Source organism: Phaseolus vulgaris, chromosome 5, assembly GCF_051622355.1.
Source record: "Phaseolus vulgaris cultivar YP4 chromosome 5, ASM5162235v1, whole genome shotgun sequence".
Taxonomy (NCBI): domain Eukaryota; kingdom Viridiplantae; phylum Streptophyta; class Magnoliopsida; order Fabales; family Fabaceae; genus Phaseolus; species Phaseolus vulgaris.
Genome location: NC_143502.1, coordinates 376,245 through 388,872, shown reverse-complemented (window position 1 = coordinate 388,872; position 12,628 = coordinate 376,245). Strand labels below are relative to the sequence as shown.

At 34.9% G+C, this 12,628-nt stretch overlaps 2 protein-coding genes across 12 annotated transcripts; both read right to left on the bottom strand.

Moving 5' to 3' along the window:
* Positions 1–618: 618 nt before the first annotated feature.
* On the bottom strand, positions 619–4,342 carry CEL3 (cellulase 3). Its single transcript, XM_068642650.2, has 6 exons — positions 3,597–4,342; positions 2,198–2,701; positions 1,726–1,875; positions 1,522–1,633; positions 1,234–1,397; positions 619–1,145 (listed from the first exon to the last, which is right to left on the bottom strand). The coding sequence occupies exons 1-6, from the start codon at positions 3,789–3,791 to the stop codon at positions 819–821; spliced, it is 1,452 nt and encodes a 483-aa protein (XP_068498751.2). The 5' UTR covers positions 3,792–4,342; the 3' UTR covers positions 619–818.
* Positions 4,343–7,251: 2,909 nt separating this feature from the next.
* LOC137834595 (obscurin-like protein) lies at positions 7,252–12,318 on the bottom strand. Of its 11 annotated transcripts, none has more exons than XR_016521195.1 (7): positions 10,639–12,318; positions 10,420–10,558; positions 10,076–10,223; positions 9,737–9,982; positions 9,224–9,515; positions 8,321–8,442; positions 7,252–7,981 (listed from the first exon to the last, which is right to left on the bottom strand). XR_016521195.1 is itself a non-coding variant. In XM_090302782.1 (7 exons), exons 1-5 carry the CDS (start codon positions 12,257–12,259, stop codon positions 9,237–9,239), a joined length of 2,433 nt encoding a protein of 810 aa, XP_090158908.1. In that variant the 5' UTR covers positions 12,260–12,315; the 3' UTR covers positions 7,252–7,981; positions 8,321–8,351; positions 9,224–9,236. The 11 variants fall into 11 exon arrangements, 1 of the variants encoding a protein (XP_090158908.1); XR_016521196.1 differs by having other exon boundaries at positions 8,321–8,482; positions 10,639–12,315; XR_016521197.1 differs by having other exon boundaries at positions 8,300–8,442; positions 10,639–12,315.
* Positions 12,319–12,628: the final 310 nt, after the last annotated feature.

Below are 12,628 nucleotides of genomic sequence, written 5' to 3'. Positions count from 1 at the left end.
TTACTAAGAGAAACATCTGCAGGTTATTCCAAATTTCCAATGAACTTAATGTTTGCAAGTTTTCTTGGGAAAATTGTTCTGAGTTTAGCCTAAATATAATTAATAATAATAATAATTATGTAAAGGTTAGATTAGTAAAATTAAATAGTTCTGAAAGAGAGTGTGGATCTACCTCGTGCTTGATGCATTTTCTTGGGTATTTGTTGATTAGGAAATCAGTAGAGAAATGCTTGCAGTGCACTCTTTTAAACACATTATCTTCTATTTACTGGAGTTTATTTAAATTCACAAAATGTTGGGGTCTTTAATTATGAGCTCCACTTGCTGGATTTGACCACTCTAAAGTGAGGGAATGTACTGTAGAAGTGAAGGAGATATACTCAAGAGGATAAAGTGAAACAATGTGTATTAATTAGAAAATCAACTATTGATTATAATTAGTTTGAGATATTTTTTTCATTTTATCACAATTTTAAACTATTGATTTTCTGAAATGTTATTGGCCTGTTATCAACTTTGCACATTGTTCATTAAAAGGATCTGATTTTTTAGGTTGGGTGGATGAACATGTCAACATGTTACATGTGATGGCATAAATTTTTTAGGTTCTGTGATGCATTTTGTAACATAAAGCATAGTAAATATATTGGATAAAGTTACATTTTTGTGTCAAAGGGCTATAAATGAACACCACTAACTTCAAAGTCCACTCCAACCTTTTTTGGTTGGTAGACCTCCCTTTGTTGGGTGCAGATAGGATAACATCTACACTTGATAACCAAGTCCTACTTGACCTTCCAATTTAGGTCAATCAAACATTAATGGATACCGGCAAAGTATGCCAAAGGTCCAACAAAAGCACCATTGATGTAAGTTGCAGGCTCAGAATGACTGTAATCACTGCGGTCATCTGGGAATCCATCATTTTGGTTTGGACCTCCAACTACAGCTCCAATCAATATGTTTGGATTAGGGTTCATTGAGTGGAAAAATGGTTGGAAACCTCCATCACAGCCTATGGTTTGTGGATGAGCTGCTATTGAAGGCAAGGAAGATCCTCTGTGGTGAATTCTCTTGGGAAAGTATGGACCATAGCCTACCATGTAGGACATTCTTAATGGGTTTTCACCTAATATGTAGTCTACCTGAAATTTTACCATAAATTTTGTCAACAATGTAATAGGCAAAAGAGAAGTGGATATTGAACTTACAAAGTTTTTTGAAGAGAATTACCTGTCTTTTTGCAATGCTTCTTAAGGTATTTGGAGTGACCAACACACTGCCGCAGTTAAATGTGTGTTTTGTAGCTGACATGTACTTTGAATAGGTAGTAAGCAAAAATGTTATAGACGTCACATACTGGAGGTTGCTTTCAGGAAGCTTGTACATGAGTCCCCCTGCCCACAAAAGTACTTGAGAATTGCATTTTTGAATTTTCTTATATATTAATATTGAATGACTTAGATTGACCTAATTGTGTAACATTACTTCTTTGAAACTCAGTGATGATGTTGCCTTTACCTTGTGTATATTGTGTACTAGAGGAGGGAGAGTTGGGCAGGATCTTGCACATAAAATTCTCAGCTTCTTGCTTGTATTGATCAAAATTCTTATCCCCATTCAGCAATGCTCTCTGCAGTATGAACCCAATAAATCAGATGACATCATACAAACAAGTTGATTCTAGATATTTTTCAATTGCATCAGATGGGCAGTATAATATACCCTGGAGAGAAAAACATGAGCACCGGCATATTTGTTGTCCCAGCTGAAGATATCTGGTTGATCATCAGCTCCCAAGGACTTCACCAAATTGTAGTAGTAAACAGCATTTGTTGCTCTGAAAAGCCATGCAGCACCCCACAACAGTTCATCCTGAAAATAAACAAAGCTTAGTAAGACCACACTATTTTCCAAGTAATTAGTCTTATTATGCACTGTTAGTATACATGTTTTTTTACATTTTCATCCCATCATAAATTTTTATAATGAGTTTGTTAACTTTTTCAATAGCTGTTTTAAATGTAACACCTATGATTTTTTATTGATTGACTATGTAAAATGCTTTAGACTGACACTGAATAGAAATTAAACTCTTATTTTCTCCTAGTAATGCACACCAACCACTCAATTTTGACTGAAAGGAAAAAAATAATAGGAAGGAACACAGAAGCAACTAACTATAAAATGGTTTTACCTTGAAACCAGAATATGAGCAGTAAAATGGGCAAACTGCTGATCCAAGTGAATCACTGTAAGAACCTTGGTACTGCAAAGCAAAGTGGTAGACCTGTTGGGCAGTCCTTAACAACTTCTTAGAGTATGTAGGGTCAACCCTTCTGAAGACAATGGATGCAGCAGCAAGTGCAGCAGCAGTTTCTGCAGCCACATCTGAGCCAGGCTTATTGGGAGAGACCCAATAAACAGTCCTGACAGTGTCCATGTCCTCTGGCCTTTCCCAACATTTGTGGTCCACATTTGGGTCTCCAACCCCAACATAGAGCCTGCCAGGTGTGGATGTGGCACACTTGAGAAGGTAGTCTGTGGCCCAACGAATTGCATCTCTTGCCTCTTTTATTTGGGGTCCCATTCTCTTGCCAAACTCAATTGTGCCCCATGATAGCATGGTGGTGGTATAGGCCATTGGAAAGTTGAACTTCACATTGTCTCCTGCATCATAGTAACCTCCACTTAAATCCACCTGCCATACAAAGTTTAATGTAATTTAAGCATGTTGCTTTTTATAACTTGCTTTGGACTATTACGTTCGATAAGGAGTTTGAAACTTGTAAAACTGAAAGAGTCACGCATTCCAAGGCATGAGTTAAGAGAATGATTGCATTGCATAATGTTTTCAATTAAGAAAAGAAAAAGGAAAAGAATGAATACTCAGTTTTTGGCATCATCAAAAGCTGTTGACTTGTAACGTGATTGGTTCAACTTTTTTAAAGAAAAGTGTCTAAAGAAAATTTGTGTGAAATATGTTTCAAAATAAACAATTTTTTAAAGTAAATCATTATTTTGTAGAGTCCTTTTACTGTGTATTCTTATGCCACAACAGCATAAAGAGTCACGTGAGAAACAAATTCTTCTCAATCAAAATTTAATCCAAGGAAATATTTGACTCTAAACCTGACAGTGATAAAATAGACTCAACTAACTTAGAACCTGCAAAAAAGAAAAGACTAAGGAAACCAGCATCAAAGCATAGTAACAGAGTTCTAAATCAACAAGGAGGTTGAAACCTTCATTAAAGTTTTACTATCGAACACTAATCTTCCTTGTACTCAAACTGTATCTCTTCTTCTGAACTAAAAACAGCAAGACAGACAAATTCATTCTAATACCTGTGTTTTGCCATGCATAAAAGCTTCTATGAATACAAATGCTGCTAATATATCAAAATTTGTTGCCCAAAGAAAAAGGTGTTATGGTGTGATGCTTTGGTTCTAATGAATTTTAGTTATAGTGGCAAGGCAACAATGAAGAGAAAAAGAAACTATAAGAATCCATCTGTGTGATGCTTTGAGCAAAACAAGCAAACACAAAATCAGAACAAAATGCAAAGAAAAATGACAGAAAACAGAGATTGTTACATTGGCAAGGCGACCATCAAAGAGGCCAGAATTGGATCTCCATTTTAGTTGTTGACCAGCAGGAACCCTTCCTGACCTCTGCCCTTGGAAGAACAGCAGTGACTTGGCCAGTGCATCTCTGTAGTCAGGGTTACATTGGACACTGCCCACCAACAAGAATGTGAAAAGGAACAACCCCACCAAGGTATTTCCCATAATCACTTTTTGCTATCTTCTTGGTTGAACCACCAAAAGTGCTTTGCTATGGACTTTGTCTATGACTTGTTGGTTGAAGCAAATGAGTTATGAGCTTCCCCTTTTATAGTATGCTTAGGAGAATCAATCTCTTGGCGTAAATCATGGCTTTTCAATGACCCAACTAAAAAGAGACATAAATATAATGCAGCACACTGTTTTATAGACTTCCTCAACCGTTTCAAGTGGGATTTTGAAATTTTTTTTGCATGCAGATTTCAACACATGCATGCATTATTATTGAAACATTTACTCAGAGACCGTTTAAAACGGTTTTTGTATAGTGATTAACCCTATTTTGTCGTCCTTTGACACGGTTGGTTCATCAATGAGTATATGTTTTCTGAAGTTATCATATAACATAGTTTTCACCATGTTGTCAATTTCCCTTTTGGTGTTGTTTTGTTTCTTTTGGATTCATGAAACAAAGAGAAAGAGGTATTTATTGTAATGATATGCATTCACAAAACAGTGAAGTGGGAGTGCATAAAAATTCAATCTTTATCCTAATTAAAAATTACTTCTTGAATCCATTTCTAACCTATTTTCATTAACTTTCACTTGATTTTTTGAGTTAATTTAAGGAAACTTTTGTGTTAACACTCAATAAATAATATACCTCTGACACACTCAGTTATAGTAATATAATAATATTTTAAATTGAAAAATGTGAACCTTTCAAAAATTTATAATTACATAAATTTCAAAATAAAATATAAAATAAGTAAGAATGTTTTAAAAATTTAAACAAGAACATGTACATATTCATTTTCATCCTTAATTTGAAAGGTCTAATATTTCTCATACTTATATCCCAACAATTTGTATGAACATCAAGATGATTTTGGATAATATTGTATAAATGAATATTTTAACTTAAACCTTAAATCCTAATTTAAATAAATGAGTTTATATAAAACTAAAATAAAAATGGTAATAGTAACATAGCACTAAGCTATGAGTATGATTTAGAATATATTTTAAAAAGAAAAAAAAGTAGGAAAATGAAGAAATAATTTATATGAAATGCTAAAGATGTTAGGAGCACATGAGTTTGTAGGGTAGTAGGGTTGAAAGTTTGAGGGCACACATGACCTAATCCTCTCATTATGTTCCTAAAACCTCTTTGGGGGAAACAGTTTGAAAAAGTTGATTCAATCACACAAAATTAAAAGAACAAAGTCCCTAATATTCCTCTCATTGCTTAATTCTTAATTCCTTATTCTCTTTTTTCTCAAAACTCACATCAAAAGAAGAGGCGTGAATGGCGCCATTTTTAGGGTTACACCAAAATGGGCCTCCAATTGCGCTAAGCAAACGGCGCCGAATTGTGGATTCAAATTAGGGTTTGGATTAGTTATAATAATAATAATAATAATAATAATAATAATAATAATAATAATAATAATAATAATAATAAATTACATGTTTTATCTGATTTCTTGCTTTTGTGTTTTTGCTTTAATGTGCAATTCTACTTTACTTGGTATCTTCAAAACCCTATCTTATTTCTTCCTATCCTTTTGGACCAAGACTTTGAATATCCTCTTTCCACCATTTATGGGACATGAAATGAAAATAAAGGCAAATCTACCCAAATGTGACGAACTAATGTGTTTGTTTGTGTTTAATAAAAAAAAAATTGTTGTAATTTTAACAAGTATTTCACACACCTATCTTACTTAATAATGTATTGGTCACTAATCCAATATTAGTGGCTTACAAGGAAATAAAGTTTTGTATATAATTAATCAAACTTTGATTTTTTTATTAATTTCAACCAATATTTTGAGATGGTATTAAAAAATAATGACAAGAATAAATGGTGCTAGAACACCTTTGATATATTTTAAATAAAAGAATATTACTTTATACAATTTTAAAATTGATTAGTTTAAAAAAAAAATATCTCTCTAAGTGTAATATGCTAGGGATGACATCAACACTCATTTTAATTTTTTTTTTCAACTTTGGTCAAAATTTCTTTTTTTAATATAAGGATTTCACTTTCCAAGAAATAAGAACAACCCTTCAAATCTCCGCAAAAAATTGTTAAGTAAACCTTCTAGTCAAGTTATGTAGAGCAATGTACACACTTCAATTAAATATAAGCAATTATTTAAGTAAAAAGAGGTTGAAAACATGCACCAAATAGATAAGAAGAACTTAACGTAGTTTTCAAATATAGCTGTGAATTAAAACTGTATTTCATTTATGAAAAGTTTAAAATTAGAGAATATTATTTTACACATTTTTTTTGAAAAGAAAAGAAGATAATAATATAAAGATATAAGTGTACTTATATTTTTCATCCAAATGATTCAAACTCTAGTATTTGCTTAAAGAGATGAAGTGATTATAATTTATAGGTATTTTAAAGTTGTGAAAATGATATAACAAAAACCAGAAGTTTTAATGAGAGTTGAATAGAAGAGATTGGTGTGTGGCATGCAATGCATCTGGGAAAAGAGAGCATGCACAAGAAATTTTGCATGAAGAAAGGCTTTTGAGATTGCTTTGCTTTCATCAGTGTTCTCTACGTTAACACAATCCTAAAAGTAAGTCAAAAATTTATGTTTGAGTGTTTTTTTATTCAAAAGATGCTTCATTGTTTAGTAAGCTAAGCATACCTGCGACACTATAATGATCTTCTGAAAATTTTATACATCAATTATGTTCTTCTGTAGGTGTAAAAAAAATGTTATAATGTAAGTTTGATAGTGTTGGTAACTTGGTATTGTGACAAAGTTTCTTTAGTTTTGAGATTAAGGAGAATCTTTTTCTGCTTTATCTCTTTAACAGGAGAAATATGAACTGATATTATTCATTGGCTTTTAAAAGATTAGCTACTGTTTAAGTATAATTAATGAGTGTTATAATTTGAGAATGTATAATAGAAATAGCTAATAAAAAATGTCACTAGAAATGAAAAAAAAAATCAATTTAAAAAGAAATACTATGGGTTCTACTCATCAAGACTTCTATTCTTTAGACAACCAAAGATTATGGGAAATGCATAAACATCTACTTAATTTAAAACAAACAACCTTTTTCTTTTGTTTTTCTTCTTTTTATCTTCAATCTATCTCAATTTTCACCCCACTTTTTCCCTTTTTTTTCTTTCATTTACCTCTATTTCCTTTCTCTTTCACACCCCTGTCAAATCAAGCCTGGTAGGAGTCAACATGGAATACCTACAATCTAATTTGAACTAATTATTTAGCATTAGAAAGAACCATTTTTATGTAAAAATAATAATTAAGTGATCAACTTGGTGCTGACAAGGGTTTATTTCTCTTGTTATACCATGTTTCTGATAACAAGATCACTTGGGTTTAAATTCATGATGATAGACATTGTGCAGTTCCAGTGTAAATTCTGATTGGACTTGCAGGTTTGTTTGATGTAAATAAACTTCTACTTTGAAAATCCGCAATATAATAGATGCTATTCCTTTATTCATCGTGTACAAAAACCATATGAACTTCAAACTGTCATGAAATTTTGTACAAATACTGTAGTCATCCTATCATTTACTCTATATATATACACTCATGTGTAACATAAACAGAAGTCCTACATACAGGGTGTGTGGGATACAGAATTTGCAGATGATTTCACATCAGACCAAAACTGGACAAAACAATAGTCATTTTGAATCAGTATTATTTCACACATCAAAGAGTATTCAGGAGGCTTGCATCTACAGCAGAGGCTACAATGCAATCGCAGCACTAAATCCATTTTAAAGCGATGCCACAACATAAAAACTCTTCTTCAACAGGTGAAATGATTGTGAGATGAGCTCTATTTATTAGAAAAATCAGCAGAATATCATCTGATTATCCATCCAGATTTACTAGAGGTAAACAAGAGCACCACACTTACAACCATGTCATTTAATGTCACTTTATGGCCATAGCATGGGGAAGGATTATAAGTCTTGTCATCATGGAAGACTTTTGGGAACAATCAGCCTTTACTTTCTGCTTCACTTTTGGGAGTAGTCAATCAGGCTTCGCAGGAGCTACTTCTGGGAGTAATCAGCTCTCACTTTCAGCTTCATTTTAGACAAGGAAATCCTGAACTTCATTTGATGCTGATTGCTTTGCACCAGTAGCATTCAAAATCTTCTTAATCGCTACGGAAATCTGCACGGAAAGGACAAAATGCTGAAGTTTATTTAATTCATTCTAAATTAATGCTTACTAAACATTTTAACAACCACCTTCCAAATACTTCACTATCAATCCCAACCTTGAGTTATTTTGGAACGGTTTAGGAATGAATTATTTGCTACTCCACTCCATCCATTCCGATTTATAAGATTCAATATTTAGATGTTTTGTTAGTAATAAATGCCTGAAGTTTATATTTTTTTCCTCTAAAAAAAGTTGTACCCAAGTACGCACTTAGTTATTTTCAGTAAAAGCAGAGAAGGAAAATTGAGAGAAAAGCAGGAAACAAACCAGACTTTCAATTTGGCTTACATCTTGATTTGTGTCTGCCATTTTTTCTTCCCTGGCAAGAAGAAAATATTGATTAAAACAGTCCCTTTCCTCAGCTAGACCCAGGTCCTTAGAAGCCGATCAAACAAACATCTGATTCAGGCCTAAAAACATTGAAGGGTTTCAAGCAGTGATTTACAGTGTCTGTTGAAGCTCAAACAGTCATAAAGTCATAACATATTGAAGGACATAAAGCAAAGGTCTGACATTGAAATCACCAGAAAACTAGGACACCAGAAAGTCCAAAAATCATTGAAGCAAATTTAAATAGGAAATAATAAAAAATTGTAAGAATGAATCATGACACGAGTAGATAAAGGGAAAAATGGAGAATTGAAACAAACTGGAATCAGGAACTCTAGTAAGCAAGATTAGTTGCTGTGAGCAGGTTCTGTAAAGGTTGAAAAGAAATGGTTCGGTTGGGAAGCTATGGAGGCAGATAAACCAAACTAATGCACAAAATTAAATGTGGATAGAGAAACCAGAGGCTTTCTAAAATTCCACCTATATTTAGGTGGGATTTCAATTTCTTACTACCCTATTAAAGTATTGCATATTTTTTAAAACTTATTGAACCAGTCATCCAAAACAAATTATTTAGGGATGAATTATTTTAAATTCTCTAAAAAACTACTTCCACCCTCAATTTACCTTTTCTGAACACTGCCTATGCTAATTTTAAAACTACAGAACAAATTAATAGGCTCAAACAAGAGAGTGGCAAACTGCATATGAGAAATGATAAATGCAGCAAGTGAAGTGAAAAACTGGATCCAAATTTATGGCATGCAGTAAACCTACTCGTAAGATCTGACACAACTATAATTTATTACAAAGAAAATAACATAGAAAACATGTAATGCCACAAAAAAGAGAGACAGAGACCTGAATCTGTTACTTAGAGTCGTGCATTTGTTCTTCTGCTGTTTAATGGGTCTGCAATACTGGCCAAAGTTAGACTATCTTCACTTGTACTTTTTCGGTAGGTTGCATTTTGATCTGTGGCCTTTGTGCAAAGGTAAGATAATGACTGAAGCCATGAAACCAATATGGGCTTGCGGACAACATCGTCAGAATCAGCCACTTGTGAATATAATTCATTTAAAACAATGTTCTGTGCATCTCGTGGTAACTTGGTGATCAGTTGTGCCAACAGCTTCATCAGGTCGGACAAGACCTAAAATGTAGCAAAAAGATGCTTACATGATCTAGTTTAGAGGCAATATTTAAAGCATGTGGAATGATACAATTCCCAAAACAACAATTTTAAGTACTTAATGGATAACTCTTTATAATGGGTCCCCCAACTTAAGAACATGTATCATTTGCATTTTGCAAGGTCTATATGGCTTAAATTTAAATAATGTGGCAAAGTCACATAATTAGTTAACAACTTACTTGTATATCAACTAGGAAAAGTAAACGTAAAAGCAAATCCATTAATTTCTTGCTTGGTTCTGGCTCTCCCTGCCACTTCTTCCACGCATCAGCCTCGTGAGTGAAGACTTCAGAACAGAGCTTATTGGCTTTTTCAACAAGACTATGAATGCAATAAAAGATGGCAGGGCTTCCAGCAGGAAGATGTTGGACCATTCCTACAACCCCAGAAGCCATACCCTCAAAAGGAGTAATGCCAGGATATCCCTATGTTCACATAAGACAATAACATAAAAATGAATTCCAAATTATCAGTCCCAGAGATTTAGGATTTAGAAATTTTTTAGCAGAATGCAGTACCACCAAGGATCTTTGCATGTAATGGAAAACAAGTAGCTCCTTCAATGAAGCTTTATCGTTCTCTTCAGAATCCTTCCCCATAGTCATAAATGTCATGAACACAGAATGAGAGGCTCGAGCTACTTTATCATTTGGGTGCTCCATATATCTAATTTTGTTAAATAAGGAAGACAACTTTCTGTGCATGATCATGCGGTCAGGGACCCCAAAATATTATTGAATGGATGGTTGAAATTAGCTAATATGTGTTCAAAATAGATCATAAACAAAATACTGTAGAGAGAACATTTGGCAGTAACTATTTTGTGCAAAAACCAAATATATACTTATTTCATATAGGATACAAGAACATAATTGGAGCTACGATGTTTCTGAACACAAGACTGGGCAGACATTCAACGAAAGTTGGAATGACTCGTAGGCAAAACAAAATGCGAGCTGTTTGCACTTCATTCTTGGACCATAAGTAATTGGTTTTCTGGTCTAGAAGACATGTAGAGTCTTGTAAAATGCAAGACAATAACATAAATAAATATAATAGCAATTCAAATGAAAATGCAAACCTGGAATGTTTGTCAAGTCAGAATACGAGGGCATGGAATTCACAAAAGAAGTACAGGCATGCTCATTCTTAACACCTGCAACCACCTTGCGAATGGTCTCCAAATACTCCGGCAACCGGACGTGGCGAAAATACTCCATGCAAGAAAATGAAACCAGTATCTTCAACGAAACATCCATCTGAATTTCTTGGGAAAAACTTGAGTTCAGCTTGTGTTTTGTCACAGCCAAAGCAAATACCACAACCATAAGAAAAGCAGATTCTGCAATTTTTTCCAAACCTTCAAGCAACACATCTTTCTCACCCTTAAGCATCACAGCCAATCGCATGTGTCCAGAGTAGACATCCCCGCAGTATTCCCACATAAGATTCTCAACCACATTCTTACTTTCTTCATCAGCTAAAGCATAGTGACTGCACAACACCCCAGTCACAGCTCCTGCTTCCTTGAACAGTACACCATCCAAATGTTCTCTGATCTCCTTAAGCTCCACACCACCAGACTCACCCGACTTCTCAAACACCGATTGATACAGACGTGGCAATGGAAATATCTCAGACAACAATGCCAAAGCAAGACAAACAAACAAAGACGAATGTCCTGAAAATGCTACAGTCCGAGCCAATCCCAACGACACACACCGAAGCAAAAGCCTGTCTTCCTCAACACCATCACCCTCATTATCATCACCATAACCAAACCTTAACCTCCTCGAAACCAAATCACTAACCAAACCTTCAATCCTACCAACCACACAATCCTTCACCCCCATTCCAGAAACAAGGCCAGCTCCCACTCCTCGTCTCTCCAAAGCCCGAATCACTCCAACCGCAGCCATGAAAACCGCAAACGAAGCATGCTCCTCCTTAAACCTCCCGAAACCTTCTCGAATCAAAACACCCATCTTATCCGAATACCCAAAGCCAATCAAATTCTCCACAACCCAATCAAACAGATAAAGAACCATGAGTCCATGAGCAACACAGCCCTCTCCCTTCCCCCAAATCCTAAACAGGAAACCCAACATCTCCACTGAATGAACAGTCACTGAGGACGACAAAGCGTAACCAATTCCAGCAAGAACACGCGGCATTTCAACAAACAGCTTACTCTTGTTCACCCCCACCAACAGTCCCACCATCATCTCCAAACAAAGCGTCTTGGTTTTCTCCGAAATGGAAGGCGAGGAGGAAAAAGCGCCCAAAAGGAGAAGACTTTGAGGGAAAATGGCATCATCGGAGGGAGTTGAAGAGAGAATTCTGAGTACGGAATCAACGATTGTGGGATTAAGGTTGTGAGATTTTCGAACCCAGACGTAGAGGAGTGTGAGGAGGAGGGGGAAGGAGCGGCGTGAGGTGGGGGATTGCAGAAGGGTGAGGAGGAGCTTGGCTTGGGGTTCTGCCACGTGGAGGGAGGATTGGGAATTGACTAGGGTTTGAAGGGTTTGGTGCAATTGCTGGGGGTCTTCGGTGGAAGGGGATTGGAGAGAGTCGCGGAGCGTGGTCCATGCTTGAACGATGGCTCGCGCGGTGGTTTTAGCGGCGGAAGTGGCGGTGGCGGTAGTGGCGGAGCAGATGGTTAGCCATTTTTCGAGGAACAGCTTGTGGGTTTGGCTTGACATTGAATGCTATCTTACGCCAATTTGATTCTGAAAGAATCACATATTTCATTCTTCACAACACAAAGAACAACTTTTTCTTTTTTAGACACGAAAATACGTATAAAATACAATATCTGTATAAAATACAACATACGAAACATGAAAAAGTTCTTTATTTTCGTAATTATAATAAAAATTTACATTGAGATTTTAAAAAATTAATGTATTTTTTTTTTTAACATTGGATTATAATAGTGTAAAATATCTGAAATCCAACAAATATTTTTTCAATTGAACATTTTAATTATATGTATCGTACGAGTATACAAATGTCAATATCCAATATGTATGCTCGACATACAAATGTCGATATCCGATATGTATAATCGA